Raw genomic sequence first — 27,482 nt, forward strand, 5'->3', positions numbered from 1 at the left:
TTTTTTTTTTTTTTTTTTTTTTTTCAGATGGATTTTCACTCTTGTTGCCCAGGCCAGAGTACAATGGCACGATCTCGGCTCTCTGCAACCTCCACCTCCCAGGTACAAGCAATTCTCCTGCCTCAGCCTCCCAAATAGCTGAGATTACAGGCATGGGCATGCACCACCAAGCCTGGCTAATTTTGTATTTTTAGTAGAGATGGGGTTTCTCCATGTTGGTCAGGCTGGTCTCAAACTCCCAACCTCAGGTGATCCACCCGCCTCAGCCTCCCAAAGTGGTGGGATTACAGGCATGAGCCACTGCACCTGGCCTAGTATTTTTTTTTTTTTTTTAAGACATGGGGTCTTACCATGTTACCCAAGTTGGTCTCAAACTCCTGAGCTCAAGCGATCCACCTGCCTCAGCCTCCCCAAGTGCTGAGATTACAGGCCTGAGCCACCATGCCCAGCCCAACATAACTTTTATATGCACTGCAAAACAAAAAACTCCCTGTGATTCACTTTATTATGATATTGGCTTTATTGTAGTGGTCTGGAACCCAACCCATAGTATCTCCCAAGTTTGCCTGTACATTTCAGCTATCTATTATTGAACAACAAAGTACTCCAAAACTTAGTGGCTTAAAACCACAATAATTTTACTTATTTGCTTGTAATTTTGCAATGTGGACTCAAATAGCCTTTCTTTGCTCCACATGGAGTCACCTGAGGTGGCTCCAATGGGCTGGAGAATCCACGTTTTAAATGGCCTTCTTCACGTGGCTGGCAAAAGTTGGTGTTGACTGCTGGCTGAGGGTTCAACTGAGGCTGTTAGCCCAAACCTCCGTTCTTCTTCAAGTGATTGGTTGGGCTTTTCACAGGCAGTAAGTCTGAGAAGTCAAAATTCTAACACAGCAGCTGGCTTTCCCCTGAATGCAAAAGCAGAAGCTATCAGGCCTTCTTAAGGCATAGTCCCAAACTGGCATAACATCACTTCCAATGCATTCTACTATTGATTAAAGCAAGTTACAGGGCCAACCAGACTCAAGAGAATAGAACTCCTAAAGGTACAAATATTGTGAAGCCTGGTTCATTTGGGGTCACCAAAGTAGCAGTGTACCATAAGATAGTCACCCTGCCAAGTGTTCTGTAGCTGTATATTTGCAATTAGTTCTAATTGTATTGAGCTTTAAAAGTAATCTCTAAAAAAAAAATCAGTGTTTCCATATCAAAAATCTATTGATGTTTACAATAGCATCCAACATATGCAAGTGTTAGCTCATACCACTAATTATTACTAAATCAGTATTATATTTCTTTGCCTCCTATTTTTGCCATATCTGTCAGGTACATTCATAATCGTCCCAAATTAGCAGTCACTGAAATAATTTCAGGTTATTGTATCTTTCTGAAACTATAGTTTGTTGTTTAGAAAGTAATCTGCATATTGAGAGACTTTATAAGGGTTCAAATATAATCAACTCCACCTTTCTGAGCAGTAACTTTTTTCCCTGGAGATGAATGATTTTAACTTCAAGAAACAGAACACCCAAGCAACAGATTTAGAATCTAAACAGTAAAGACCTTTAATTATCTTTTTTTTTTTCCTTTTTTTTTTTTTAAGATGGAGTCTCACTCTGTCGCCCAGGCTGGAGTGCAGTAGCTCCACCTCGGCTCACTGCAACCTCCACCTCCCGGGTTCAAGCAATTCTCCTGCCTCAGCCTCCCTAGTAGCTGGGACTACAGGTACGCACCACCACACCCAGCTAGTTTTTTTGTTTTTTGTATTTTCAGTAGAGACGGGATTTCACCATGTTGGCCAGGCTGGTCTCGATCTCTTGACCTAGTGATCCACCAGCCTTGGCCTCCCAAAGTGATGAGATTACAGGCGTGAGCCACTGCACCCCGCTAAGACCTTTAATTACCTTACACAACAAAGTCTGGAGATAGACGGTTCCAAGCATGGTACAGCAGCTCAATATCATCAAGTATTTGGGTGTTTTCTATCTTTGCCCTCAACCATCTTCAGCACGTGAGTTTTTCTTTTTCTTTTTTTTTCTTTTTTCTTTTTTTTTTGAGATGGAGTCTCACTCTATCGCCAGGCTGGAGTACAGTGGCACAATCACGGCTCACTGCAACCTCTGCCTCCCGGGTTCAAGTGATTCTCCTGCCTCAGCCTCCCAAGTAGCTGGGATTACAGGCGCCCGCCACAATGCTCGGCTAATTTTTGTATTTTTAGTAGAGATGGGGTTTTACCATGTTGGCCAGGATAGTCTCGATCTGTTGACCTCGTGATCCACCCGCCTGGGCCTCCCAAAGTGCTGGGATTACAGGCCGCAGCCACCGCGCCCGGCCTGCACGTGAGCTTTTCATCTCGAAACGTGTCCCCTCATGGTCAGTCCTCACACCACCCCACTTACAGAAGAAAAAATGGAAAGGTGAAGTCTCCTCTGGAAGCTTTGTCTTTTTATCTGGGAGGAAAATATTTCCCAGCGGCTGCCTTCTCTTCATTTCTGTCAGACTCTAGACTACCCTCAAATTTCATTGGACCTGCGATTACAATATTACCTAGCAATAAGAATCAAAAGAATCGAACATCATTGAGTGGGAAAAATCCTCTGCAAGTACAGCCAAGACTATTCTGAGGCTATTTTTAAACTGACGAATCAGAGGACAATCGCGACATTAAAGGAAAATTACCCAGGTTTACGCCATTACAAACGATGATAGCTTACGATGATAGCTAACCTGGCTCTTCGACTTCCTTTCAATCTCCAGAAAAGGCTCTCTGCGTGCTCATGTCATGGTAACGCGGCTTTTCACATTTTTACCCACTTCAAATATGGCCGCCAAGCTCTGTTCTCTTTTACCACCTGATCTGCGGCAACAACTCTGGCTTCATGCCCGCTTCCAAAAGTGCTTCCTCTCGCGGGGTTGTGGTTCTTAGTGCGCAGGCGCAAAAGCAAGTCCTCTTCCGGACAAAATGGCGATGGGACTGATGTGCGGACGCCGGGAGGTTCTGCGCCTGCTACAGTCCGGGCGTCGGGTAAGGATGCCCCGGGGCTGAGCACCGGGATGCTGCCCTGACCCAGTGAACCAAGCCCCAGGACAGCTCGTGCTAGGGGTATGAGCAGACGCTGACCCGCTCACCGGGACCTGAATGTCATGACCTCGGGTCGTGTGAGGACGCGCTAGGGTTAGTCCCCAACACTGTGGGCCCAGCAGCCGGGTGTCAGCTTCTGGAATTGGCTTCGCCCCTGGCGAGAGCAGTTCGGCCTAGTTCTCAGGGCCCCCCGATGTGAGTCTACGATAATTGAGATGGGGCGAACCCGAATTCAAGCTTTGTTCTGCAGGCATCGCCAGCTGCATGCCTTCGGGCTAGCGGTCTGCGCGCGGTAATAGCAATGTCTGCACCTGTAGTGGCCGGGCTGCTTGCTTCCTGGGAAGTTAGCATAATGAATCCCCTTTGCCCCCACGCGAGGACTTCTGCTCCCGGTAAAGGGGCTCCATCATCCTTTTACACGCTTAGGTCCACAGCGTCACAGGGCCCTCGCCATGGCTCGGGAAACCGCTGACCGCACGTCTCCTATTCCCAGCAGCCCGGTGCTGCTGTCGCCCACACTACCTCTTCCTTGCGGCTTCCGGCCCCCGCAGCCTCAGTACCTCTGCCATCTCGTTTGCAGAAGTCCAGGTAAGAGGCCTTTCGTTCCTGCAATATTAGGAGTGGTGTTTCCTGGTTGGTTTCATATTCTGTTTTGTTTGGGAGCAGGGGGAATATGAAGCAGAGTTCTTGTCCACGCTCCACACAGCTCTCCAAAATGGTAGCATCTCTGCTTGGGATGAATTTTCAATTCAGTGGGGAAATGATTGGAAGTACAACAGGAGAGATGTTATATTGGGTTTTCTGAGCTGTTTTAAAGAAAAGTAATTGTTTCTTGTTAATATATGGTAAAAGTCATAATAGTGATATTCAAATGGCTGAAGTTTGGGAAACAGTGATAAAAGAAATAACTTCCCAGCATGAAGGGAAGTCATGGAATCTTACTCAAAGTAACTTCTCTTCCTACCTATTGATAAAAATGAGATGTCCGGCCGGGCGCGGTGGCTCAAGCCTGTAATCCCAGCACTTTGGGAGGCCGAGACGGGCGGATCACGAGGTCAGGAGATCGAGACCATCCTGGCTAACACGGTGAAACCCCATCTCTACTAAAATACAAAAAACTAGCCGGGCGAGGTGGCGGCGCCTGTAGTCCCAGCTACTCGGGAGGCTGAGGCAGGAGAATGGTGTGAACCCGGGAGGCGGAGCTTGCAGTGAGCTGAGATCTGGCCACTGCACTCCAGCCTGGGTGACAGAGCGAGACTCCGTCTCAAAAAAAAAAAAAAAAAAATGAGATGTCCTTTTTAAGCTTGAATTCTACGTACACTAGGGTAACCTGGAAGAACAAGAAGTAGAGAGAACAGAACCCAGTACTGGTTATTTTAAGAAGGTCTCACTTGCTATGTGTTCACTACTAAATAAATATCATACAAGGCTTTCTTTCACACAGGTTCAGGCCCCTCCTGTTGTTCCTGCAACTCCCTCACCCGCAGCGGTACCTGAGGTGGCTTCTGGAGAGACTGCAGATGTAGTCCAAGCTGCTGCAGAGCAGAGCTTCGCTGAACTGGGGCTGGGGTCATACACCCCAGTGGGACTGATCCAGAATTTACTGGAATTTATGCATGTTGACCTGGGCCTACCTTGGTGGGGGGCCATTGCTGCATGTAAGGGGAATATACCCTGGACACGGGTTAGGGATAGAACCTCATAGATGGCAATTATTTGAATGGATTCAGGAAGTAGTTGCAGAAGCTCTGGGATCAGAAAAGCAGATGATTTCAAATGAGCAATAGAGGCACATGATACCTAGATGCAGTCTACCTATATTTCTTAAAGAGCATTATAAAACCACCAGATCATCTGGGATTCAAGAAGTATAGATATTTGAATACAAACATGGGGTTAGAGTCAGGGGACCTTATTAACAGTCATGAAGCTGTCCTGGTTTAGAAGAATAGAGCTTCGAGTCAGGCACTTAAACCCCCAAATTGGGAAGCCACTCACATTGCTTTTGTAAAGGCTGAAACTCTGCTTTGAATTATGTGTCTCTCTGCCACCTTGCTCCATCAATGATCTCTTCTCTCCCCTGTGTCTTCAACGTTTCCCTCCTTATTGCCCTACCCTAAACATGTAAACATGCTCAAGCATACCCATGTGTTACTTGGGGGAAAATTTCTTCACTTCATCCTTAGTTCCCCTTCACCTACTACCCTATCTTTCTTCTTCCTTTGATGGCTGTTATTTATTTATTTTGTTGTTGTTAATTGTTGTGGATACCTAGTAGGTGTATATATTTCTGGGCTACATGAGATGTTTTGATACAGGCCTGCAAGGTGTAATAATCACATCATGGAGAATGAGATATCTATCCCCTCAAGCACTTATCCTTTAAGTTACAAAGAATCCAATTACACTTTATATTTTATTTTATTTTATTTTTTTAAACAGAGTTTTGCTCTGTCACCCAGGCTGGAGTGCAGTGGCCTAATCTCGGCTCACTGCAACCTCCACCTCCCAGGTTCAAGTGATTCTAATGTTTCAGCCTCCCAAGTAGCTGGGACTACAGGTGTACCGCCACACCTGGCTAATTTTTACATTCTTTATTTTAAAATATACAATTATTACTGATTATAGTCACCCTGTTGTGCTATCAAATAGATCTTATTCTTTCTAACTAATTTTTTTTTTACCCATTAATTATTCCCAACCCTGACTACCCTTCCCAGCCTCTGGTAACCTTCCTTCTACTCTCTGCCCATGATTTCATTTGTTTTGATTTTTAGATCCCACAAATAAGTGAGAACATGGTGATGTTCGTCTTTCTGTGCCTGCCTTATTTCACTTAGCATAGTGATCTCCAGTTCCATCCACGTTGTCACAAATGACTGGGTTTCGTTCTTTTGATAGCTATTACTTAAAAGATTGCTCTGCATCCAATGAGCCTACTCCTTTCCGTTTACTCTCTCAGCCATCTGGCTTTTACTCATATCACCTGATTTGAACTGCCAGTAACATAATTGCTAAATCCACTTTTATTATACTTGGTCTTTCTGCGTTAGACACTTTAGACCTTAAAATCAATCCTTTCCCAGGCGTGGTGGCTCATGCCTGTAATCCCAGCACTTTGGGAGGCCGAGGCAGGAAGATCACAAGGTCAGGAGTTTGAGACCAGCCTGGCCAATATTGTGAAACCCCATCTGTACTAGAAATACAAAAATTAGCGAGGTGTGGTGGCAGGTGCCTGTAGTCCCAGCTATTTGGGAGGGTGAGGTGGGAGAATCGCTTGAACCTGGGAAGCAGAGGTTGAAGTGAGCCAAGATTGCGCCACTGCACTCCAGCCTGAGCGACACAGCAAGAGAACGAGACTCTGTTCAAAAAAATAAATAAAGTCAATCCTTTGGCTTTTATGATAACCTTTCCTGATTTTTCTCCCCGTCTTTCTGACCATACTTTTGCATCTCCAGATTATCCTACCTACCCCTTCAGTGCCAGTAGTCTGGATTCTATCCTTAGCTCCCTTCTCTTTCTACTCCACATCATTCATCATAATGTTGATAAAGCCTAAACCTATAACCTAGTCTCATATTTGACATCACCATGTTCTCACTTATTTGTGGGATCTAAAAATCAAAACGAATGAATGACCAGGAAAAATGAAGTGTGAGAAAAGAAATATGAAGGAGCTAAAGCAGTAGGCCATCAGATTATTTCCTACTCCAGGGATTTCTAGAACAGTGGCTTTCAGACTTCCTTCCTGGAAGCCTCAGAGTTTTGTAAAGGGACCTCTGAGCAAGGTGAAGGCTGCCACATAAACAATCCTGTGGCCAGGCTTTTCCTTTGCTCAGGGCAGCATTTTTTTTGTACATTGGGGCTACATGTACAGTTTGATGGAGCGGGGAGGCTCTTTTGATCACAGAAAAGTTTGGAAGCTATTGATCTAGAAAAGTGCTCTGTCACCTTTTTGTTTGAGGAAACAAACAGGATTCCTAATCATCTGCTTAGAGAAGTTAATGCCATACTTTTGTGATGCCGAATCAGAGAACTGAGCCTTAAAGCAACTAATTCATACCCCTGACCCTAATTCTGGGCCTCTTAGGCATAAGTCACAGAATGGACAAGGCAAGAATAAGATCCTTTCAATAAGGACCTAAAAACCTTCAGCCTTCTAGCTGCAGAACTGCTTTAATTTCACTCCAATCCTAGTTTGTATTTTCCAGGTACAGTCTTTGCCCGCTGCCTCATTTTTCCTCTCATCGTGATGGGCCAGCGAGAGGCAGCCAAGATCCACAATCACTTGCCAGAGATCCAGAAGTTTTCCAGTCGAGTCAGAGAGGCCAAGTTGGCGGGAGACGATATTGAGTGTGAGTCAGTTGCAGAATGAGCATGGGAGAGGACCACATTTGTACTTTTCCTTACATTCTGCTGGGGGAAAGGAACAATGTGAATCAGAAGTTGCCACAGTCGGGAAAGTTCTAAAGATTTATCTGTTTCTTGGGCCTAATGCTCCCAAGGACTGGCCAGGGTTGGTTCGAAATTTCACAGGCCAGGTAGATGATAAGGATGTTCACCTGCACTGATGTAACTGTTACTCCAACCATTAATTTCCCCTCACCTCAGTTTACAAGGCTTCCTCGGAGATGGCATTTTACCAGAAAAAACATGGTATTAAACTCTTTAAACCTCTCATTCTTCCTCTGACTCAGGTAAGCAAAAACATTTCCTTCCTTATTTCATCCTGTACCCATCAAATTTCCTCTCTGTGTTTGATGTGCCCCAGGCCCCCCAAAAAAACAGGTGGTGGTGGATTATACATGGCTTTCAGTAGTGGAGTGATGAAAATGTTTCCTCTGGTAAAGCATGCTGACACTGTTTATCTTGTGTAATAGGCCCCAATCTTCATCTCCTTCTTCATTGCTTTGAGAGAGATGGCCAACCTTCCTGTGGTCAGCCTGCAGACAGGTGGCCTCTGGTGGTTCCAGGATCTCACGGTATCCGATCCCACCTACATGTTACCACTGGTAGTCACTGCCACAATGTGGGCTGTCCTTGAGGTAAGCCCAGATTGGCCAAGTGCCAGGCCTGCAAAGTGAACTGGGATTGGAGGGTAAAGTAATTGTACAGAAGGGTCATCCTTCACTTGCTGGAGAAAGAGTTGATGGGTAAGAGATTAGAGACAGGTTCACTGAAACTGACAGCTTTCCTGACTTTTCTACCCCACTTCTTTTGGCAGCTAGGTGCAGAGACAGGTGTGCAAAGTTCTGACCTTCAGTGGATGAGAAATGTGATCAGAGTGATGCCCCTGATAGCCTTGCCCGTAACCATGCATTTCCCCACGGTATGTAATGCCTTATGGGCTGGCTCCAAGGCCTTCTGCCTAGCCTAGCCACCTAGCAAACTGACCAGGGATACATCTTCTGAGTCCCTTCTCTGTGTTCTCACCCAGGCAGTGTTTATGTACTGGCTCTCCTCCAATTTGTTTTCCCTGGGCCAAGTATCCTGTCTCCGGATTCCAGCAGTACGCACTGTACTTAAAATCCCCCAGCGTGTTGTACATGACCCTGACAAATTACCTCCACGGGAAGGCTTCCTAGAGAGCTTCAAAAAAGGTAAGGGCTCGTCCTCTGTGAAACAGGACTAGGGAGAGGGGTCTAAAAATAGGAATGCAAGTGACTCTCTTGCACCTCTTTACACAGGCTGGAAAAATGCTGAAATGGCGCGTCAGCTGCGAGAGCGTGAACAACGCATGCAGAATCACTTGGAGCTAGCAGCCAGGGGTAAATAGTCCTTTCAGGCCAAAATTCTGTCTTTTGTTTCTTCTTTCTGTTCTTCGTTGAGATTTGTTTTCTCTTCTCCCCTTAGGTCCCTTACGACAGACCTTTACCCACAACCCTCTCCTACAACCTGGAAATAATAACCCTCCCAATATCCCTAGCAGCAGCAGCAGCAGCAGCAGCAGCAAACCAAAGTCAAAGTATCCCTGGCGCGACACGCTTGGCTGACTTACGTTCCGTGCACATTCTGGCAGGAACTCTGTCTCTTCAAAGACTCATCCTCAAAACAAGACTTGACACTGTGTCCTTGCCCCAATCTTAGGAATTGTGGCACACAGAGATGTTCATTTTAAAAACGATTTCACGAAACACTCTTATACTCATGTTTATAAGAGAGCACTGGGTAGCCAAGTGATCTTCCCATTCACAGAGTTAGTAAACCTCTGTACTACATGCTGCTTCCTGATACTTATTGAACAGGGAAATGAGTGTGTGCTTCAGAAAACTGAAGAATACCCAGCACTTTGGGAGGCCAAGGCGGGCAGATCACCTGAGGTCAGGAGTTTGAGACCAGCCTGGCCAACATGGGGAAACCTCATCTCTACTAAAAACACAAAAATAGCCACACGTGGTGGCGCACACCTATTGTCCCAGCTACTCGGGAGGCTGAGGTAGGAGAATTACTTGAACCTGGGAGGTGGAGGTTGCAGTGAGCCAAGACTGCACCACTGCACTCCAGCCTGGGCAACAGAGGGAGACTCTGTCTCAAAAAAAAGAAAACCGAAGAACAGAGTGGGTCATGATTGCTTTTGCTGGCCCATGGCATTGGAAAATACAATGTTTTAACCTGGCATTAAGGGTTTAAACTTCCACCCAGGCACAGTGGCTCACGCCTGTAATCCCAGCACTTTGGGAGGCTGAGACGGGCAGATGGCCTGAGGTCAGGAGTTTGAGACCAGCCTGGCCAACATAGTGAAACCCTGTCTCTACTAAAAATACAAAAATTAGCCAGTCGTGGTGGTACACGCCTGTAGTTCTAGCTACTTGGGCAGTTGAGGCAGGAGAATCACTTGAACCTGGGAGGCAGAGGTTGCAGTGAACCAAGATCAAGCCATTGCACTCCATCCTGAGCAACAGAGTAAGACTCCGTCTCAAAAAAAAGTTTAAACTTCCAACCCATACATGTGTTCTGTCCACATTTGGATTGCAGTCTAGAGGTGTGGCTAATAAGTTGAATGTTGAGACTGTATCTAAATATAATAACTGCATTTCTTGATTCCAAGATTACTTTAAAAATTTCAAGAAGTAGATGTGTGCAAATTCTTAGTGATAATTAAGAATGAAAGTTCCAGGCTGGGCAAAGTGGCTCACACCTATAATCTCAGCACTTTGGGAGGCTGAGGTGGGTGAATCACTTCAGTCCAGGAATTTGAGACCAGCCTGGGCAACATGGCGAGACCTTGTCTCTGCTAAAAAGTTAGCTGAGCATGGTGGTGCTTGCCCATAGTCCCAGCTACCTGGGAGGCTGAGGTGGGAGGATAGCTTAAGCCCAGGAGGTTGAGGCTGCAGTGAGCCAAGATCATGCTGCTATACTCCAGCCTTGGCCACAGAGCAAGATCCTGTCTCAAAAAGGAAGTTCATGTCATTTTTATGTAACAATCCAACATTTCACTAGAGCAGTTGAAGTGTTCTGTTGTCTGCCTTTGTGTAGAGCCTGGTTTATCAGCCTTTAGCAGCTAGCTTGAGAGAGAAAAGATGGATATACTTTCAAGCATAAGATTGTTTTTAGTCTTTGTGTTTCTAGGCTAATGGGAGCTGTCCTAGAGATACTATATAAAGTGAAGCCACTCAGACTTTAGGAACATAACTTTTTATTGTCATCCAACACCTGTGATAGTTTGATGTCTCTCTAAAGGAGACAATTGGAGGATTGTGGGCCCTTTTAAAAGAAAAAAGGAGTAGGTAGGCATACTCAGGTGCTTCTAAAACCACCAAGCCCACACCTGACGTGCTCCTTTCCCCAGTCTCCTCTAAATAAATTACTTTTCGTTTCAAAAAGTAAGTTCAAAGGTTGAAGCTGCCTAGGCCAGGCTTCTGGACAGGTGCCTCCAAAGAAGTGAGCTTTCCTTTTCAACTTCCTCAGCTCTAGCCAGTAGACCAGAAACCCCTGCTTTCCACATCAGGATTCCAGATGGTGTTTAGTTAGACTTGGGATCCCGTTGCTTGGGCATCTCTCCTCCATCTTCCAAATCCATTTCTGCAGCAACTGACATACACAGGACCTGGAGGTACCTTGTGGCAGACCCTACAAAGAAAACTTTTGAGTTGGAATTGAGAAGAGGTCAACTGGGCTGAGTTCAAGTGTCATTGAATGGAACTGGGCCTGAGGGAAGTGATTCCATTAAGCCGAAGGGTTCATAAGAAGGGGCTATGGCAAAGATGTCTTTGGAGGCTAGATTTACAGAAAAAGGCAAAAACCAAGCTCTACAATAGCTGAGCTGGTTTAAGGATGCAAGACTTACCCACGATCCTTCGGAGGTAAAGAGGTCGCTTATGTTCTGGCACTCTGATGATGAGGAAGTAAAAGGGCAGGCCTGAGAGGGCAATGGCAATGCCGATGAGGGAGTTGACGGTATCACTGTAAAGTGGAACAGCCACCAGGAAGATGGTGCAGAGGCAGAAGACAATCGGGAAGAAAACGCTGAGCTGAGGGCACAGGAAACACAACTGGGGTGGACAACTCAGGATTCTTAACAGCTAAAATAACCCCACCTCCCATAAGGATTAGCGCACTGAGCCTTCTTTCCATACCTTTAATTTCAACACAGTACTAACCACCAAGTCCCAGGCAAAGGTTTCTAAATAAAGTGTCTTGTAATAGTCCCCCGTAGCAGCAACTCTAGCTGTTTCAGATAGAGCAGAGGTAGATGGAGTTGCCCTACCTTGAGGGGACGAGGTCGATCAGGCTCCTTCCAGCGCAGATAAAGCTGACCCACAATAGAAAGCCCCACAAAGAACCAGTAGCTGAAGCTGTAGTAGTTAATGAGCTGGAAGATGTCTTCCACGCACAAGTAGATCAATGCCATGATACCCTGTAAGTGTGAGCCCAAGTCAGCTCTTCTCAGGGCCTTTGTTACTCCAAGGGCTTTTCACTCCCTTTATACCTCCCAAATCCATCCCCCGTCGATCCTCAGAGTCTCCTGGTCCTCTTCTGTTTTTAATCCCTTTAACACTCTAGTTTCAATACCTTATCCCCTCTGTTACAAGTCAGTAGTCTCAACTGGTTTTTCAACCTGTATAAAGCAAGCTTGAAACAATCCCTCAAAAGTCTTGCATAGGACCATTTCCATAATGGCTCCAACCTACATTATCCAGCTCTTATCTCCTCCTGCATGTTGAATATCCCGATTCTGAAAATCCAAAATGCTCCACTGAGCATTTCCTTTTGAGTGTCAAGTCAGCACTCAAAAAGTTTCAGATTTTTAGAGCATTGCAGATTTTGGATATTCAACCTGTATTAAAACCCATACTGCTTTGCCACAGGATTTTCTGATATTATTTCTCCTACCTAAAGCCCATCTCTACCATTTGCAACCCTAGCCATGAAGATGCACCTTTTTTTTTTTTTTTCTTTTTTTCTGAGAACATTTTGGTGGATTTTAAGACACATATACACTTCTAGAAGTAATTCTTCATTCACCCTCTCCTCCTATGGAAGTGATCATTTCTTAAACACCGTATCACTCACTATCTGTCATGGCAATCAATCATTACAGTGTACTTTATGGCTTCTCTTAGAGCAGAGGTGTACCATTCCTTAGAGCATTTGGATTTTCCCTGTAGTGCCTGTAGCGGTTAGCATAGTGCCTTGCCCATGGTGAACATTCTGATCCACCAATAGTATTTCTATTGGAATTACTTTTAGAGCTTTCAGGAAGCTAGAACAGTCGCTTTTGCTGTTACTAAAGTTTCCCCCACAATCATTTTCAGTCTCATCCTTGAGCTGACTTACATTGAACAGCAGAGAAGGCACTGGTGTGAACCGCTCAACATGGATCATGCAGATGGCATCAGGGAGATGGCCTTCTCTTGAGCCCACAAAGAAAAGCCTATGTCAGGTAAGATAGGAGAAGCTGAGAAAATTGGTGGACACGATGCAGCCTGGTTCACCTGCCACATGGCCCTCCCTCTCTGCCATCCCTTCCTTCAAAAGTGTTTGGATAATATAGACTGGAGCTCAGTATTAAGATTAATGACAACTGCAGGCTTCTGCTAGAAACAAGAAGAAAGAGGTTATGGTATCAGTTGGAAAACACACGTAATCAAAGTCCGGGTCCTGTAAGTTCTACCATCCACTGCCATAGCCCTTCAAAAGATGCCACTCTTACCTAGAAGCAGCCACAATGGAGGCATTGAGGCCACCAAAACAGGATAATGCAACTGATAGTGGAATTATCCAGTTAAATATTCCAAATATCTGATCTGCAAAAGTCTAAGGGAAAAGAATGGAAGACTCATTAGCAGGATCTAAAAGGGATGAAAGACATGGATGGGCATGCCCCCAGATTCCCCTTATTAGGACTCCAACTCTTCTTCCACAGTGGGGGTAACAGGACCTCCTTGCAAGCCCCACATTCGAAATGAACTCCTTTCAAGGCCATCTACCCCCTTTCCAGGACTTTCAAGAGCCAGAATATACCCAGTACCCCACAAGTCACCCTCAACCTGCAAGTGAAAATCCTTTACCACAGCAACAGCATCACTGGCCAAGATGTCTCTCATGTCTAGCACAGTATAATAGGCCACATTGGTCAAGATATAGATGATGGTGACAATGGGCATGGAGATGCCAATGGAGAGGGGCAGGTTCCTACAGCCAAATAGAATAAAATACACATTAGTCCCACCGTCATATCCCTATCTCTCCTTTAATCCTTAGACTCTCCCTGCCACACCAGTCTTTCCAGGGATGGAGACTCTTGCTACATTTCCTCAATGCATTTGTCTTTGACGGTGCCCTGGATAGTGGCTGAAGCTCTGAACTAAACACTTAAGAACTAAAGAACATTAGGGGAAAGGAATATCATATTAGGAGATAGGACTGTGCAGCTGGGATCAGTGGCTCATGCCCGTAGTACCAACACTTTGGGAGGCTAAGGTGGGCAGATGGCTTGAGTCTAGGAGTTGGAGACCAGCCTGGGCAACATGGCAAAACCCTGTCTTACAAAAAACTAGCCAAGCAGCCGGGCGTGGTGGCTCACGCCTGTAATCCCAACAGTTTGGGAGGCCGAGGCGAGTGGATCACCTGAGGTCGTGAGTTCAAGACCAGCCTGGCCAACACGGCAAAACCCTGTCTCTACTAAAAATATAAATAATTAGCCGGGCATGGTGGCACGCACCTGTAGTCCCAGCTACTTGGGAGGCTGAGGTACGAGAATCACTTGAACTCAGGAGGTGGAGGTTGTGGTAAGCCAAAATTGTGTCATTGCACTCCAGCCTTGGTAACAGTGAGACTCTGTCTCAAAAAACAAAACAAAAAATTAGCCAAGCATGGTGGCGCATGCCTGTAATCCCAGCTACTTGGGAGGCTGAGGTGGAAGGATCACTTGAGCCCGAGGAGGTCAAGGCTGCACTGAACCATGACTGGGCCACTGCACTCCAGCCTGGGCAAGGCAGTCAGACCCTGTCTAAAATAAAAAATAAAAAAAAAGGATTAACAAAGAGTGTCCCAGCATAATAATGCACAGGAAAATGGGAGGTTATTTTGTTTTATACTCCAAAGATCTTTCGGTGTCAGGATTCCATCTCTAAGATTATCAACGTTGGCAATTTTGCCTCAAGGTTGAGAAATATAAAAGGAAATTATGGAGGCAAATTGTGAAATTTAACATCTTCAGAGAATAAGATAGGCCTTCAGTAGGAAGAGAAGTGTGTGTATCTGACAAGCAACCTGGAAGATATGTCTGCCCACCCCTTCCTCATTTTGAGAACCTCAGGAGCCATCCTAACTGGTGGGCAAAAGAAAGATGCAAAGAGCTCTTAAGGTCCCTGTAGCCCAATAAAGCCATGAACTTTATAAACATCCTTAACAGTAAGGCTGCCCAAAAGAAGCACAAAGTGGGGCAAATACTCTGCAAATACAGAGTCATGCAGCTTCTGTCCGGTAGGTGGAAGCACCACCCAGACCTTCATCCTGCTTCTGTTATCTCTGCTCCCATAGCGTTACCACTAGTTGTGTACCAAGAGTGCTCTTCTGTTTCTCAAGCCAAAAGGAGTTTATTGGTATAAGAATTGTGATTCTTTTGACTTAAACATTTACAGAGAGCTGGGCACGGTGGCTCACACCTGTAATCCCAGCACTTTAGGAGGCTAAGGCAGGCGGATCACCTGAGGTCAGGAGTTCAAGACCAGCAACATGGCCAACATGGTGAAACCCCATCTTTACTAAAAATACAAAATTAGCCAGGCGTGGTAGCAGGCGCCTGTAATTCCAGCTATTTGGGAGGCTGAGGCAGGAGAATCACTTGAACCTGGGAGGCAGAGGTGGTAATGAGCCGAGATCGCGCCATTGTACTCCAGCCTAGGACATAGAGCAAGACTCTCCCTGAAAAAACTCCATTCCCTGGCAAATCTTAGTTCCCAGAATCGTAGAATTTTAGAGCCAAGAAAGGCCATGGAGATCACAGAATTTAACCCCCTCAATTACAGATAAGGAAGCAGACAAAGAGATGGCCGGGCAACTCCCTCAAGGTCAGCCAACAAGCCAGTGGAAAGACAAACTCTAGGTCCTTGACTTCCTATCCAGTGCTCTTTTCACTCTATATATAGACTACAGAGCAATAATGGTGGGGTGACTTAATTGAATGACAAACTATACCACAATGTCAATATGAATTTAGGAAACAAGGAAGGGATCAGAGGGAAACATAGGAAGGTTTCTGGACGTCTATAGCCCAAAGCTATGTATGTGGGGATAAGGGTGGATGAAATATCTATCAAGGAAAATCTGTTTTAAAAACATACATAAAAAACCAAACACCGCATGTTCTCACTCATAGGTGGGAACTGAACAATGAGATCACTTGGACTCGGGAAGGGGAACATCACACACTGGGGCCTATCATGGGGAGGGGGGAGGAGGGAGGGATTGCACTGGGGAGTTATACATGATATAAATGATGAATTGATGGGTGCTGACGAGTTGATGGGTGCAGCACACCAACATGGCATAAGTATACATAAGTATACAAACCTGCACGTTATGCACATGTACCCTAGAACTTAAAGTATAATAAAAAAAAAAACATACATAAGCATATAATACAACCTGCTTTAATTAATGCAGAAATAAATGAACAAATGTAAAAATGCCTTTAAAAAAATTTACAAAGCATACATGAGAAAGTTCATATTTTAGCCCTGTTACTATGATCATAGACAAGTTACTTCTCTGAGCCTCAGGCCTCCCATCTATTAAAATGAGGCTGATAAAATTAACCTCATAGGTGGTTGTGGTATGCTGTCTGTCACAGAGTAAGTAGCTCATTAAATGATGGCTATCACTGCTATGGAAAATTGGTGGTGCAGTACCTACCTCTCAGGATTCTTGATCTCTTCAGTGACATAGTTGAGAGTGTCCCAGCCTGAGTATGAGAACAGAGCTGAGTACAGTGCCAGGGCAATGTCACCCACTGCATATGATGAACCCTCAAAGGAATTCTCAAAATGAGTGGAGGCTCCTGGAACCCAAGAACATTGGAAGGCAGGGGATTAGTGGCTCATTCTCCCACTTCACGATGATCAAGTAAAGGACTGAGAGAATATGGTAATATAATAGCAGGTAAGTGGCCTACAACACCTTTGGCAGCAAGAGTACCAGTAAGGGAACAGGAAACAGTAGAGAGACGTCTACAGAAATAGACCAGAATGCCCTGCATCCTAATGACATAGATGGGGATCTTGACAGGAAGGGTCCAGGGTAGCTTTCTAGGATAAGAAACCACCATAGACCAGAAAGGCTGGAGAATAGAAACAATGCAGTTCTGCTCTGCTCTGCAGGCTGCCTGATTCCTGCCTCCTATCGCAATCTGCCAAAGCTAGCTCCCAGCGCATGGCTGTCAACCCTTTTGCCAAGATCAGTCTCCTCTGGGAGGCAGTGTGAATGGAAGTTGAAAGACAGACTTTGGGTCAGTTGTCCTGGATACAAATTTCAGCTCTTCTACTTACTGGTAGCAACTTGGGCAAGATATTTAATTCTTTTTTTTTTTTTTTTTTGAGACGGAGTCTCGCTCTGTCGCCCAGGCTGAAGTGCAGTGGTGCGATCTTGGCTCACTGCAACCACCGCCTCCTGGGTTCAAGCGATTCTCCTGCCTCAGCCTCCCGAGTAGCTGGGGTTACAGGCATCTACCACTACGCCCGGCTAATTTTTGTATTTTTAGTCAAGATGGGGTTTCACCATCTTAGCCAGGCTGGTCTTGAACTCCTGACCTCGGCCGGGCGCGGTGGCTCAAGCCTGTAATCCCAGCACTCTGGGAGGCCGAGACGGGCGGATCACGAGGTCAGGAGATCGAGACCATCCTGGCTAACACGGTGAAACCCCATCTCTACTAAAAAATACAAAAAACGAGCCGGGCGAGGTGGCGGGCGCCTGTGGTCCCAACTACTCGGGAGGCTGAGGCAGGAGAATGGCGCAAACCCGGGGGGCGGAGCTTGTAGTGAGCTGAGATCCGGCCACTGCACTCCAGCCCGGGTGACAGAGCGAGACTCTGTCTCAAAAAAAAAAAAAAAAAAAGAACTCCTGACCTCATGGATCCACCTGCCACAGCCTCCCAAAGTGCTGGGATTATAGGCATGAGCCACCCCGCCCAGCCCAAGATACTTAATTCTGCAGCCTGTTTCCTCATCTATAAAATGTGGATAATAATAGTGCCTACCAAATAAGGTTATTATAAGAAATGAGATAATGCACGAAGAGCACTTAGAGGAGTGTGGCTCACAGAAAATGCTTAACAAAGATTAGTTGCTACTAATATTATTTCTTACCCTGGCCAAGTCTAACAATGCCTGCAATGATGATCGCGATCAGCGCCAATACTTTAGCATAGGTGAAAATATCTTGTACCAGGGTTCCCCACTTGACATAGGCACAGTTAATGAAGGTTAAGAGACCTGAAAGAAAAATAATACTGATTGGTGACTTACCCTCACCACTGTAGGACCTTAGACTCCCAAGCAATTTTTCCAGTACCAGTCACCAAGATAAACCCTTCAGCCAAAGACAGACCCTCTGACCTGCTCTGCACTGGAACCCTCAGACCCCAGAATGTCCTCACCATTATCATGCAAAGGCCTCCATACTCCCTACCCCCCAGCAACTTATATGGGAGACACAAAACAAAGTGATTGCAGATCTGCTTACATAAAAAATACATCCAAATTTCTAATCACAGCAGTGGGAGGCAACTGGGAACTATACAGGATTAGTGATTGTTCCGGCTCTTGGCTCTGAAAAGTCACAGTCTCTCCCTCCTACCTCCCATTCCCCATGGGCTCCAGGACATAGCACTCTGACTCTGTGGTATTACTGTTAACCTTGAGGAGTCCTGCTGTGACTTAACCAATGCTGAGCCAGCAGGTCAGGCTGTGTGGCCAAGGATTAGGATGAAGGCCAGATTTCCTGCCCACTGCCTGGCAGCTCAGCTGCCTGCTTTTGTGCTTGGAAAGATTCTTGCAGCTAAGATTGGTTCCTGTAGAATAGGGACAGGGCATTTTTCCTGATGGGACAATACAGAAATAAAAGCCACACACATTCCCCCAGTCCTTCTACTCAAAAGTACAGGTAGTCCTTTACCAGGGTTCTTAACTAGGTTCTCCATAAGGCTCAAAATTCTTTTTCCCAAAGTGTTATGTCCATATTAATACAGATATACCTAAGAAAAAGGTTCATACCTTTTCTTAGAAAAGGATCATAGCTTTTATCAGAATCTCAAAGAAGTCCATTATCCCTCCCCCAATGAAAAAGTTACAATCTACGACTTGAATTTGAATTACTTGAAGAAATTCAAAAAGGGAGGCCCACAGATGCTGTGAGGTTGACCAGTAGCCCCAGGATGTAGCAGAGAAGAAAGCTGGAAAAAATAATACAGATCTTCCCACTGGTAGCATAGCGAATCACTTCATTTATCCCTCCTTCTCAACTCAGCAACTAGAACACTATAAGGAGGGCTTAATTTTACAGCCCTTCTCCCAAGGGCTCTAAGGGCAAGGTCAACATCACCCTGCCTTATCAGTCAAGAGAATGAGGCCTAGTACAGGTCTTGCCTACTTCAGGCCACCGAGGCAGTCAGAAACACTCTGAGTTATCCTGGCAGTGGTGTGGCCTTGGTGTCCCTAGTCCTCCTATTTTGTCATGTCCTGGCCTCATCGCATTCTGGCTACTTCATCCTGAGAAGCAGGGAAGACTGGCCTCTCAGAACAGCTGCACCATCTTCTCTCTCTCACCCTCCCTTCCACCACCACCCTCATTCTACTCACTGCCCAAGTTCCTTTCCGCTCTTCCTGAGAAGGGGCATTCCTGTCCTATACAAATGCTTGCCTTTCTGCCTAATAAACAACAAACCTTATCACAGGGCTGGGCAATAATGTACCCACAGCTCCAGGCCACCCCAGTGCTAAGTTAATAATTAAAGACACTAGTGTGCAGCACCCCACAAAATGACCAAAGTGCCTGTATCTTGCCCTCCACAAATCTTTCAAATCTGTTGCTCCTCGTCAGTCAGTCACCCATCCTTTACTCCCCACTGGACTCCAGCCTCCAGCCACTCAACAACCTAGTGCCCCTTCTCCCCAGCCTGTAACCTCTGCCCTTATCCTAGGCTCTGTGGCTGGCTCATAACCACAGCATAGCCAGGTTTCCAAGTAGAAACACCAGGCACAAAGGATGCTGCCACATTGTCAGGGGAATGGGATCCCCAAATACAAATTTATGATTCCCTGCAGGGTAACCATAGGTCACAACACCAAACTGGAATAAGCTTACAGGACTAGTTCTAGTTCAGACTCAGAATCTGAGCCGTGTGCCACGAGGTTCTCTTCTCAGCTCTGTCCAGGGATGTAGGCAGGGAAAAGGAGGGACAAGCAACCAATTCACCACCCACTACCATAGCAGATTCTGAAATAGAAATACATGGCTTGTTTATATTTTATTTTATTTATTTTATTTTTCTTTTTGAGACAGAGTTTCACCCTTGTTGCCCAGGCTGGAGTGCAATGGTGCGGTCTCAGCTCACAGCAACCTCTGCCTCCTGGGTTCAAGCAATTCTCCTGCCTCAACCTCCCAAGTAGCTGGGATTACAGGTGTGCGCCACCACACCCAGCTAATTTTTGTATTTTTAGTAGAGACGAGGTTTCACCATGTTGGCCAGGCTTGTCGCAAACTCCTGACCTGAGGTGATCCACCCACCTCGGCCTCCCTAAGTGCTGGGGTTACAGCATGGGCCACCGTGCCCAGCCTATATTTTATTATTATTTATTTATTTTTATTTATTTATTTTTGAGATGGAGTCTTGCTCTGCCACCCAGGCTGAAGTACAATGGCATGATTTCAGCTCACTGCAACCTCTGCTTCCCAGGTGCAAGCGATTCTCCTGCTTCAGCCTCCTGAGTAGCTGGGACTACAGGCGTACGCCACCACGCCCAGGTAATCTTTTTGTATTTTTAGCAGAGATAGGGTTTCACCATATTGGCCAGGCTGATCTCAGACTCCTGAGCTCAGGTGATCCACTCGCCTCGGCCTCCCAAAGTGTTGGGATTACAGGCGTGAGCCATCACACCCGGCCCTAATTTTTTTTTTTTTTTTTTTTTTTTTTTGGAGATGGGGGTCTCACTCTGTCAAATAAGCCAGAGTGCAGTGGAGAAATCATAGCTCACTGCAGCATCAAACTTCTGAGCTCAAAGGATCCTCGCATCTCAGGTACCGTAGTAGCTGGAATCAAAGGTGTGCACCACCATGCCCGGCTAATTTGTTTTAATTTTTTTTTTTTTTTGAGACAGAGTCTTCCTCTGTCACCCAAGCTGGAGTGCAGTGGTGCGATCTCAGCTCACTGCAACCTCCGCCTCCAGGGTTCAAGCAGTTCTCCTGCCTCAGCCTCCTGAGTAGCTGGGACTACAGGTGCCCACCACCATACCTGGCTAATTTTTATTTAGTAGAGACGGGGTTTCACCATGTTGGTCAGGCTGGTCTCAAACTCCTGACCTCATGATCTGCCCTCTCCTCAGCCTCCCAAAGTGCTGGGATTACAGGCGTGAGCCACTGTGCCTGGCTGTTTTACTTTTTTTAGAGACAGGGTCTTGCTATGTGGCCCAGGCTGATCTTGAACTCCTGGCCTCAAGCAATCTTTCCACTGCAGCCTTCTGAGAAGTGACTGGGATTATAGGGAGGATTCATGGCACCTGGGTGGCTTGTTTACATTTTAATCCCTATTGCTTCTCTACTGCTTTTTTTTTTTTTTTTTTGAGACAGAGTCTTGCTCTGTTCCCCAGGCTGAAGTACAGCGGTACAATCTCAGCTCACTGCAACCTCCGCCTCCTGGGTTCAAGCGGTTCTCCTGCCTCAGCCTCCCGTGTAACTAGAATTACAGGCATGCAACACCATGCCTGGCTAATTTTTGTATTTTTAGTAGAGACGGGGTTTCACCATGTTAGCCAGACTAGTCTCGAACTCCTGACCTCAGGTGACTCCCCCACCTCAGCCTCCCAAAGTGCTGGGATTACAGGTGTGAGCCACCGTGCCCAGACTCTTCTCTACTTCTCTATCCATCCATATGTATCCCTCTCTTTGTCCACCAGTATCCCACCTCCCCCATTCCTGAGCCTGATTCCTCAGCCACTGACACACCTTCTAGCCCTTATCTTCTCTCTGTACTGAGCACAGAAGGCTCAGTTTGAATGAGGAAGGGAATCCTACAGAAAGAAACCAGGGAGCAGAGGGAACTGACTGAAGAGAGCTAGCCCTCCTCTTCCTCAAAGCCCAGCTTCCTCCAGGGCCTCTTGGCTGTGGGAGCAGGAAATGGGTATGGCAGGCAGCAGTGCTGACAGGGCTTTTTGTTCCCACCTCAGCGGATACAGCTGACCAGTGGCCCCAGAGCCCAGCCAAGTGCACTGCTCTTGAAGTGGAGCCCAACCTCCTGCTTCAGGGCCGGGGACAGGAGGGGACCATGGGGTTAGGAGGGGACCATGGGGTTAGGATAATATGGAGGCAACTGCAAGTTAACCTCAAGGGCAGAGATGCCCTCCCCTTCTACCCCTAGAGGCAATTCAATCCCCACCCAACACTGGGCCAAGTCTATAGGAGGATAACCTGAAATCACCTTTGACCCTTGACTCAGGTGCAGCAGCACTCCTGCTTTGAACCCAGGGGGAGAAAAAAAGAATCTGCAAAGAAGTCACCACTGGCCGGGCATGGTGGTTCACACCTGTAATCGCAGCACTTTGGGAGGCCGAGGCGGGCGGATCACGAGGTCAAGAGATCAGGACCATCCTGGCCAACATGGTGAAACTACTAAAAATATAAAAATTAGCTGGGTGTGGTGGTGTGTGCCTGTAGTCCCAGCTACTCGGGAGGCTGAGGCAGGAGAATCGCTTGAACCCAGGAGGCGGAGGGTGCAGTGAGTCCAGATCATACCACTGCACTCCAACCTGGTGACAGAGTGAGACTCCATCTCAAAAGAAAAAAAAAAAAGAGAGAGAAGTCATTCCTATAACCATCTAAAGAGATGTTCCTGAATGGATCATCAAACCCAGCCTACATAGGGTGCCTGGGAGTAGAAGACTAGTTCTAGTGATAAGGCCCAGCATCAGCACTAGAACTAAAAGCCAGAAAGCACCAGACCAGGGGGATCCAGAACAGAACAAAGCTTGCAGGCCCACTCTGGATCAGATGCTCAGGTTTAGTTTAGATGCCTAAATGAAATAGTTCCTGAAAAAGAACATTAACCCCACAATTCTGTAAGCATTATTACCTTTAAATACACACAATGAGACACACAAAACTTATGCTGTTATTTTAATCCACTTTCTGTTTCAAATTCCCAGGCACTATAAAACCTCAATACTTTATTAGGCAACTCATTCCTTTATTTATTTATTTATTTATTTATTTATTTATTTATTTATTTTTAACATAGAGTCTCACTCTGTTACCCAGGCTGGAGTGCAGTGGCGCAATCTTGGCTCACTGCCATTTCTGTCTCCCAGGTTCAAACGATTCTCCTGCCTCTGTCTCCAAGTAGCTGGGATTACAGGTGTGCGCCACCACACCCAGCTAATATTTATATTTTTAGTGGAGACGGATTTCTCCATATTGGCCAGACTGGTCTCAAACTCCTGGCCTCAAGTGATCTGCCCGCCTCAGCCTCCCAAAGTGCTGGGATTACAGGCATGAACCACTGCGCCCGGCGTCATTCCATTTTAAAAGTGATCTATAGAGGAAAGGAAGTGATCTATAAAGGAAGATCTAGCTTTTTTACTAGATCTAGTAAAATCTAGCTTTTTTACTAGCTTTTACTAAGCCAATAGCATCTTCCTCCCAACTTCTACCAGTGGTGCCAAACCTCTCCTCTGGCTCCACACAGAATAAAGCTAAACCCCCTTCTACCCAATGACCCTTCTTAACATTAAAGATGAATATCCCAGCCAGGTGCTGGCTTGCGCCTGTAATCCCAGCACCTTGGGAGGCCAAGGCGGGCGAATCAGCTGAGGTCAGGAGTTCAAGACCAGCCTGACCAACATGGAGAAGCTTCGTCTCTACTAAAAATACAAAAATCAGCCAGGCGTGGTGGCACATGCCTAGAATCCCAGCTACTCGGGAGGCTGAGGCAGGAGAATCGCTTGAACTTGGGAGGCTGAGGTTGCAGTGAGCGGAGATCTCGCCATTGCACCAGCCTGGGCAACAAGCGCAAAACTCCATCTCAAAAAAAAAAAAAAAAAAAAAAAAAATATCCCATTTAACAGGTAGACCAGTTTAAAAAAAAAAAGCGAGGCGCGGTGGCTCACGCCTGTAATCCCAGCACTTTGGGAGGTCAAGGTGGGTGGATTACGAGGTCAGGAGATCGAGACCAGCCTAGCCAACATGGTGAAACCCTGTCTCTACTAAAATACAAAAATTAGCCAGGCATGGTGGCGCAAGCCTGAGTCCCAGCTACTCGGAAGGCTGAGGCAGAGGAATTGCTTGAACCCGGGAGGCAGAGATTGCAGTGGGCCAAGATCACACCACTGCACTCCAGCCTGGCCACAGAGCAAGACTCCGTCTAAAAAAAAAAAAAAGGATGAACATCCTGTCCCCTTGAGTCTTTACTCCTTCAGGCTAAAACCCAGATTTTATAACCCCTCGTGGAGCAAATATGACTTCCAGACCCCTCACCGTCCCAGGACTGTCATTTACTTCACTTTGTCATTTACTGCATATACTTCACTGTGTCAGTGTTTCCCCAGAAATGTGAGACCCCACACAGAAAACTCCAGACACTGTTGCAGACTATGGAGTCTCAACCTGAAATCACTGTTTACTACAACTCCTTTCTTTCCCACCTCAAAGTGATGAGCTCTTTCCTCCCCTCTTTCTGGACCTATAAAAATGATTTATTTCAGCCAGGTGTGGTGGCTCACGCCTATAATCCCAGCACTTTGGGAGGCCGAGGTGGGAGGATCGCTTGAGTCCAGGAGTTCAAGACCAGCCTCACCAACATTGTGAGAACCCATCTCCACAAAAAATTTTTTTTTAGTTAGCCATGCATGGTGGCGCACACCTGTGGTCCCAGCTACTTGGGAGACTGAGGTAGGGGAATCACTTGAGCCCAAGTGGTCGAGGCTGCAGGGAGTTGTGATTGCACCACAGCAACACAGTAAGATCCTTTCTCCAAAACAAAAAAAGTAATTTTTTTCCCCCAGATACAGGACGCTTTGTATTTAGTCTTAGTAACTTTCCTGAGTTTTTATGCATTATTCTTATGTATTAGATATGAGGGATTTTTCCTTCTTGATTTTATTAGTTCAAATCCCTTCTTTAATTTTGTGAAATCTGCAAATTTGATCAGCATACCTCCTGAGTCTTCACTGAAGTCACCCTAAAAATGTTGACTAGGGCCGGGCGCAGTGGCTCACGCCTGTAATCCCAGCACTTTGGGAGACCAAGGCGGGTGGATCACCTGAGGTCAGGAGTTTGAGACCAGCCTGGCCAACATAGTGAAACCCCGTCTCTACTAAAAGTACAAAAATTAGCCGGGCATGGTGTTGGGCACCTGTAGTCCCAGCTACTCGGGAGGCTGAGGCAGGAAAATCGCTTGAACCCAGGAGACGGAGGTTGCAGTAAGCCAAGATTACACCACTGCACTCCAACCTGGGTGACAGAGTGAGACTCCGTCTCAAAAAACAAACAAACAAACAAACAAAAATGTTGACGAGGGCCGGGAGCAGTGGCTCACACCTGTAATCCCAACACTTTGGGAGACTGCGGCGGGCAGATCACTTGAGGCCAGGAGTTCAAGACCAGCCTGGCAATATGGCAAAACCCCATCTCTACTAAAAGAAAAATACAAAAATTAGCCAGGTGTGATGGCATACACCCATGGTCCCAGCTACTCAGGAGGCTGAGATGTGGGAATTGTTAGAGCCTGGGAGGCGGAGCTTGAACTGAGCCAAGATTGTGCCACTGCACTCCAGCCTAGGCAACAGAGCAAGACTCTGTTTCAAACAAATTTTTTTAAATAAAAAAATTAAAATGTTGATTAGGATCAGCAGAGCCATATAGTCTATCACTATAGACCTTTCTGTATTTGTCATTATTCCACAACGTTATTCAGCCAACTAAGAATCTACCGAACTTTTTATCTAGTCCACCTTGTCAACGAGAATGTCATGAGAATTTGCCACGAACCTCTCCAAAATCTGCATACACGTGCTTCTGCTCTAACAATCTAATGATGCCATCAAACAATTCAAATGAAATTAGTACATATGTAGAATATTCATAGCTACACCCTTGCAGTAGTCAAAAACTAGCAACAACCCAAATGCCCAGCAACAGTAGATTGAATAAATACTAAACAGCACTAAGAATAAACAATCTGGGCAGGGCGCAGTGGCTTAAGCCTGTAATCCCAGCACTTTGGGAGGCCGAGACGGGTGGATCACAAGGTCAGGAGATCGAGACCATCCTGGCTAACACAGTGAAACCCCGTCTCTACTAAAAAAATACAAAAAACTAGCTGGGCGAGGTGGTGGGCGCCTGTAGTCCCAGCTACTCGGGAGGCTGAGCCAGGAGAATGGCGTAAACCCGGGAGGCAGAGCTTGCAGTGAGCTGAGATCCGGCCACTGCACTCCAGCCTGGGCGACAGAGTGAGACTCCGTCTCAAAAAAAAAAAAATAAATAAACAATCTGTCATCCCAGCATGTTGGGAGGCCAAGGTGGGCAGATCACAAAGTCAGGAGTTCAAGACCAGCCTGGCCAACATGGTGAAACTCCATCTCTACTAAAAATACAAAAAATTAGCTGGGCGTAGTGGTGGGCACCTGTAATCCCAGCTACTCAGGAGGCTGAGGCAGGGGAATTGCTTGAACCTGGGAGGTGGAGGTTGCAATGAGCCAAGATCCTGCCACTGCACTCCAGCCCAGGTGACAGAGTGAGACTCTGTCTCAAAAAAAAAAAAAAAAAATAAACAATCTACAACTACAGACAAAAATACAGAAGAATCTCAGAATGTCAAACATAATAAGCAAGCCAGATGCAAAAGTGTACATACAAATTATATCCATTTACATAAAATCAGGGAAAATTAATCAATGCAACTAGAAGTCAGAAAAGTGATTTCCCTTTGTGTGGAGTGGAGAGGCAGGAACTGGGAAGAGCATAGGAAGGGTTCAAGGGTGCTAGTTACACATGCGCTCAACTAGTGACAATTCATTAAGCCATAAACTTATGAGATTGCACTGTTCCTTCTGTATATTATATTTGAATAAAAAAAAATTGAACCAAAAAGTGAGGTTAGCAGAGTATGGCTTGTTCTTAATGAATTCATACAGGTTACTAATGATTTCCTACTCTTCTCCTCATACTTCACTAACCAGGTTTAACTTACAAGCCTAGAATTTGGGCAGTAATCCACCTTATCACTTCATAGTGCTGCTCCTGCTCACCTGCCTCCGGTGGAAAGCTGGGTTATCACTTGTGGTAGGTAGACTAATGGCCCCCCAAAGATGTCCACCCCCTAATCCCTGGAACCTGTGAACCATGTTATATTGCATGGCAAGGGAGAATTAAAGTTGCAGACAGAGGCCGGGCGTGGTGGCTCATGCCTGTAATCCTAGCACTTTGGGAGGCCAAAGCAGGCAGATCACCTGAGGTCAGGAATTCCAGACCAGCCTGACCAACATGGTGAAACCCAGTCTCTACTAAAAAATACAAAAAAACTAGCCAGGCGAGGTGGTGGGCGCCTGTAGTCCCAGCTACTTCGGAGGCTGAGGCAGGAGAATAGCGTGAACCCGGGAGACGGAGCTTGCATTGAGCTGAGATCCGGCCACTGCACTCCAGCCTGGGTGACAGAGCGAGACTCCGTCTCAAAAAAAAAAAAAAAAAAAAAAAA

At 46.1% G+C, this 27,482-nt stretch overlaps 2 protein-coding genes and 1 long non-coding RNA gene across 7 annotated transcripts in view; 1 reads left to right on the forward strand and 2 right to left on the reverse strand.

The window, feature by feature from the left end:
• The window catches only part of LOC108523579 (uncharacterized), a 133,852-nt gene extending 131,018 nt beyond the window's left edge, over window positions 1-2,834 (reverse strand). For both annotated transcript variants that reach the window (XR_001883848.1, XR_001883847.1), the window contains exon 1: window positions 2,728-2,834. This is a non-coding gene — a long non-coding RNA (uncharacterized LOC108523579). The remainder of the gene's footprint in view (window positions 1-2,727) is intronic.
• An 81-nt stretch (window positions 2,835-2,915) lies between these two features.
• Window positions 2,916-9,300, forward strand: OXA1L (OXA1L mitochondrial inner membrane insertase). Its single transcript, XM_017864226.1, has 10 exons — window positions 2,916-3,025; window positions 3,509-3,670; window positions 4,527-4,740; window positions 7,294-7,437; window positions 7,694-7,779; window positions 7,963-8,127; window positions 8,307-8,411; window positions 8,520-8,682; window positions 8,770-8,850; window positions 8,936-9,300. The coding sequence occupies exons 1-10, from the start codon at window positions 2,963-2,965 to the stop codon at window positions 9,073-9,075; spliced, it is 1,323 nt and encodes a 440-aa protein (XP_017719715.1). The 5' UTR covers window positions 2,916-2,962; the 3' UTR covers window positions 9,076-9,300.
• A 1,401-nt stretch (window positions 9,301-10,701) lies between these two features.
• The window catches only part of SLC7A7 (solute carrier family 7 member 7), a 49,058-nt gene continuing 32,277 nt past the window's right edge, over window positions 10,702-27,482 (reverse strand). For all 4 annotated transcript variants that reach the window (XM_017864275.1, XM_017864277.1, XM_017864276.1 and 1 more), the window contains 8 exons: window positions 17,890-18,015; window positions 16,442-16,586; window positions 13,594-13,717; window positions 13,236-13,339; window positions 12,860-12,956; window positions 11,790-11,939; window positions 11,370-11,553; window positions 10,702-11,152 (listed from right to left, as the gene is read on the reverse strand). In XM_017864275.1, coding sequence (XP_017719764.1) covers window positions 11,046-11,152; window positions 11,370-11,553; window positions 11,790-11,939; window positions 12,860-12,956; window positions 13,236-13,339; window positions 13,594-13,717; window positions 16,442-16,586; window positions 17,890-18,015 — 1,037 coding nt within the window. In that variant the 3' untranslated portion in view covers window positions 10,702-11,045. The remainder of the gene's footprint in view (window positions 11,153-11,369; window positions 11,554-11,789; window positions 11,940-12,859; window positions 12,957-13,235; window positions 13,340-13,593; window positions 13,718-16,441; window positions 16,587-17,889; window positions 18,016-27,482) is intronic.

Source organism: Rhinopithecus bieti, unplaced genomic scaffold, assembly GCF_001698545.2.
Source record: "Rhinopithecus bieti isolate Rb0 unplaced genomic scaffold, ASM169854v2 scaffold_74680, whole genome shotgun sequence".
In the NCBI taxonomy this organism is placed as follows: domain Eukaryota; kingdom Metazoa; phylum Chordata; class Mammalia; order Primates; family Cercopithecidae; genus Rhinopithecus; species Rhinopithecus bieti.

Bases quoted from the DNA above. Each gene is read 5' to 3' on its own strand.
- OXA1L (XM_017864226.1), top strand. From the start codon at position 2,963: ATGGCGATGGGACTGATGTGCGGACGCCGGGAGGTTCTGCGCCTGCTA. The intron at 3,026-3,508 runs GTAAGGATGCCC...TTACACGCTTAG, and splicing joins TGCTACAGTCCGGGCGTCGG to GTCCACAGCGTCACAGGGCC. The intron at 3,671-4,526 runs GTAAGAGGCCTT...TCTTTCACACAG, and splicing joins TCTCGTTTGCAGAAGTCCAG to GTTCAGGCCCCTCCTGTTGT.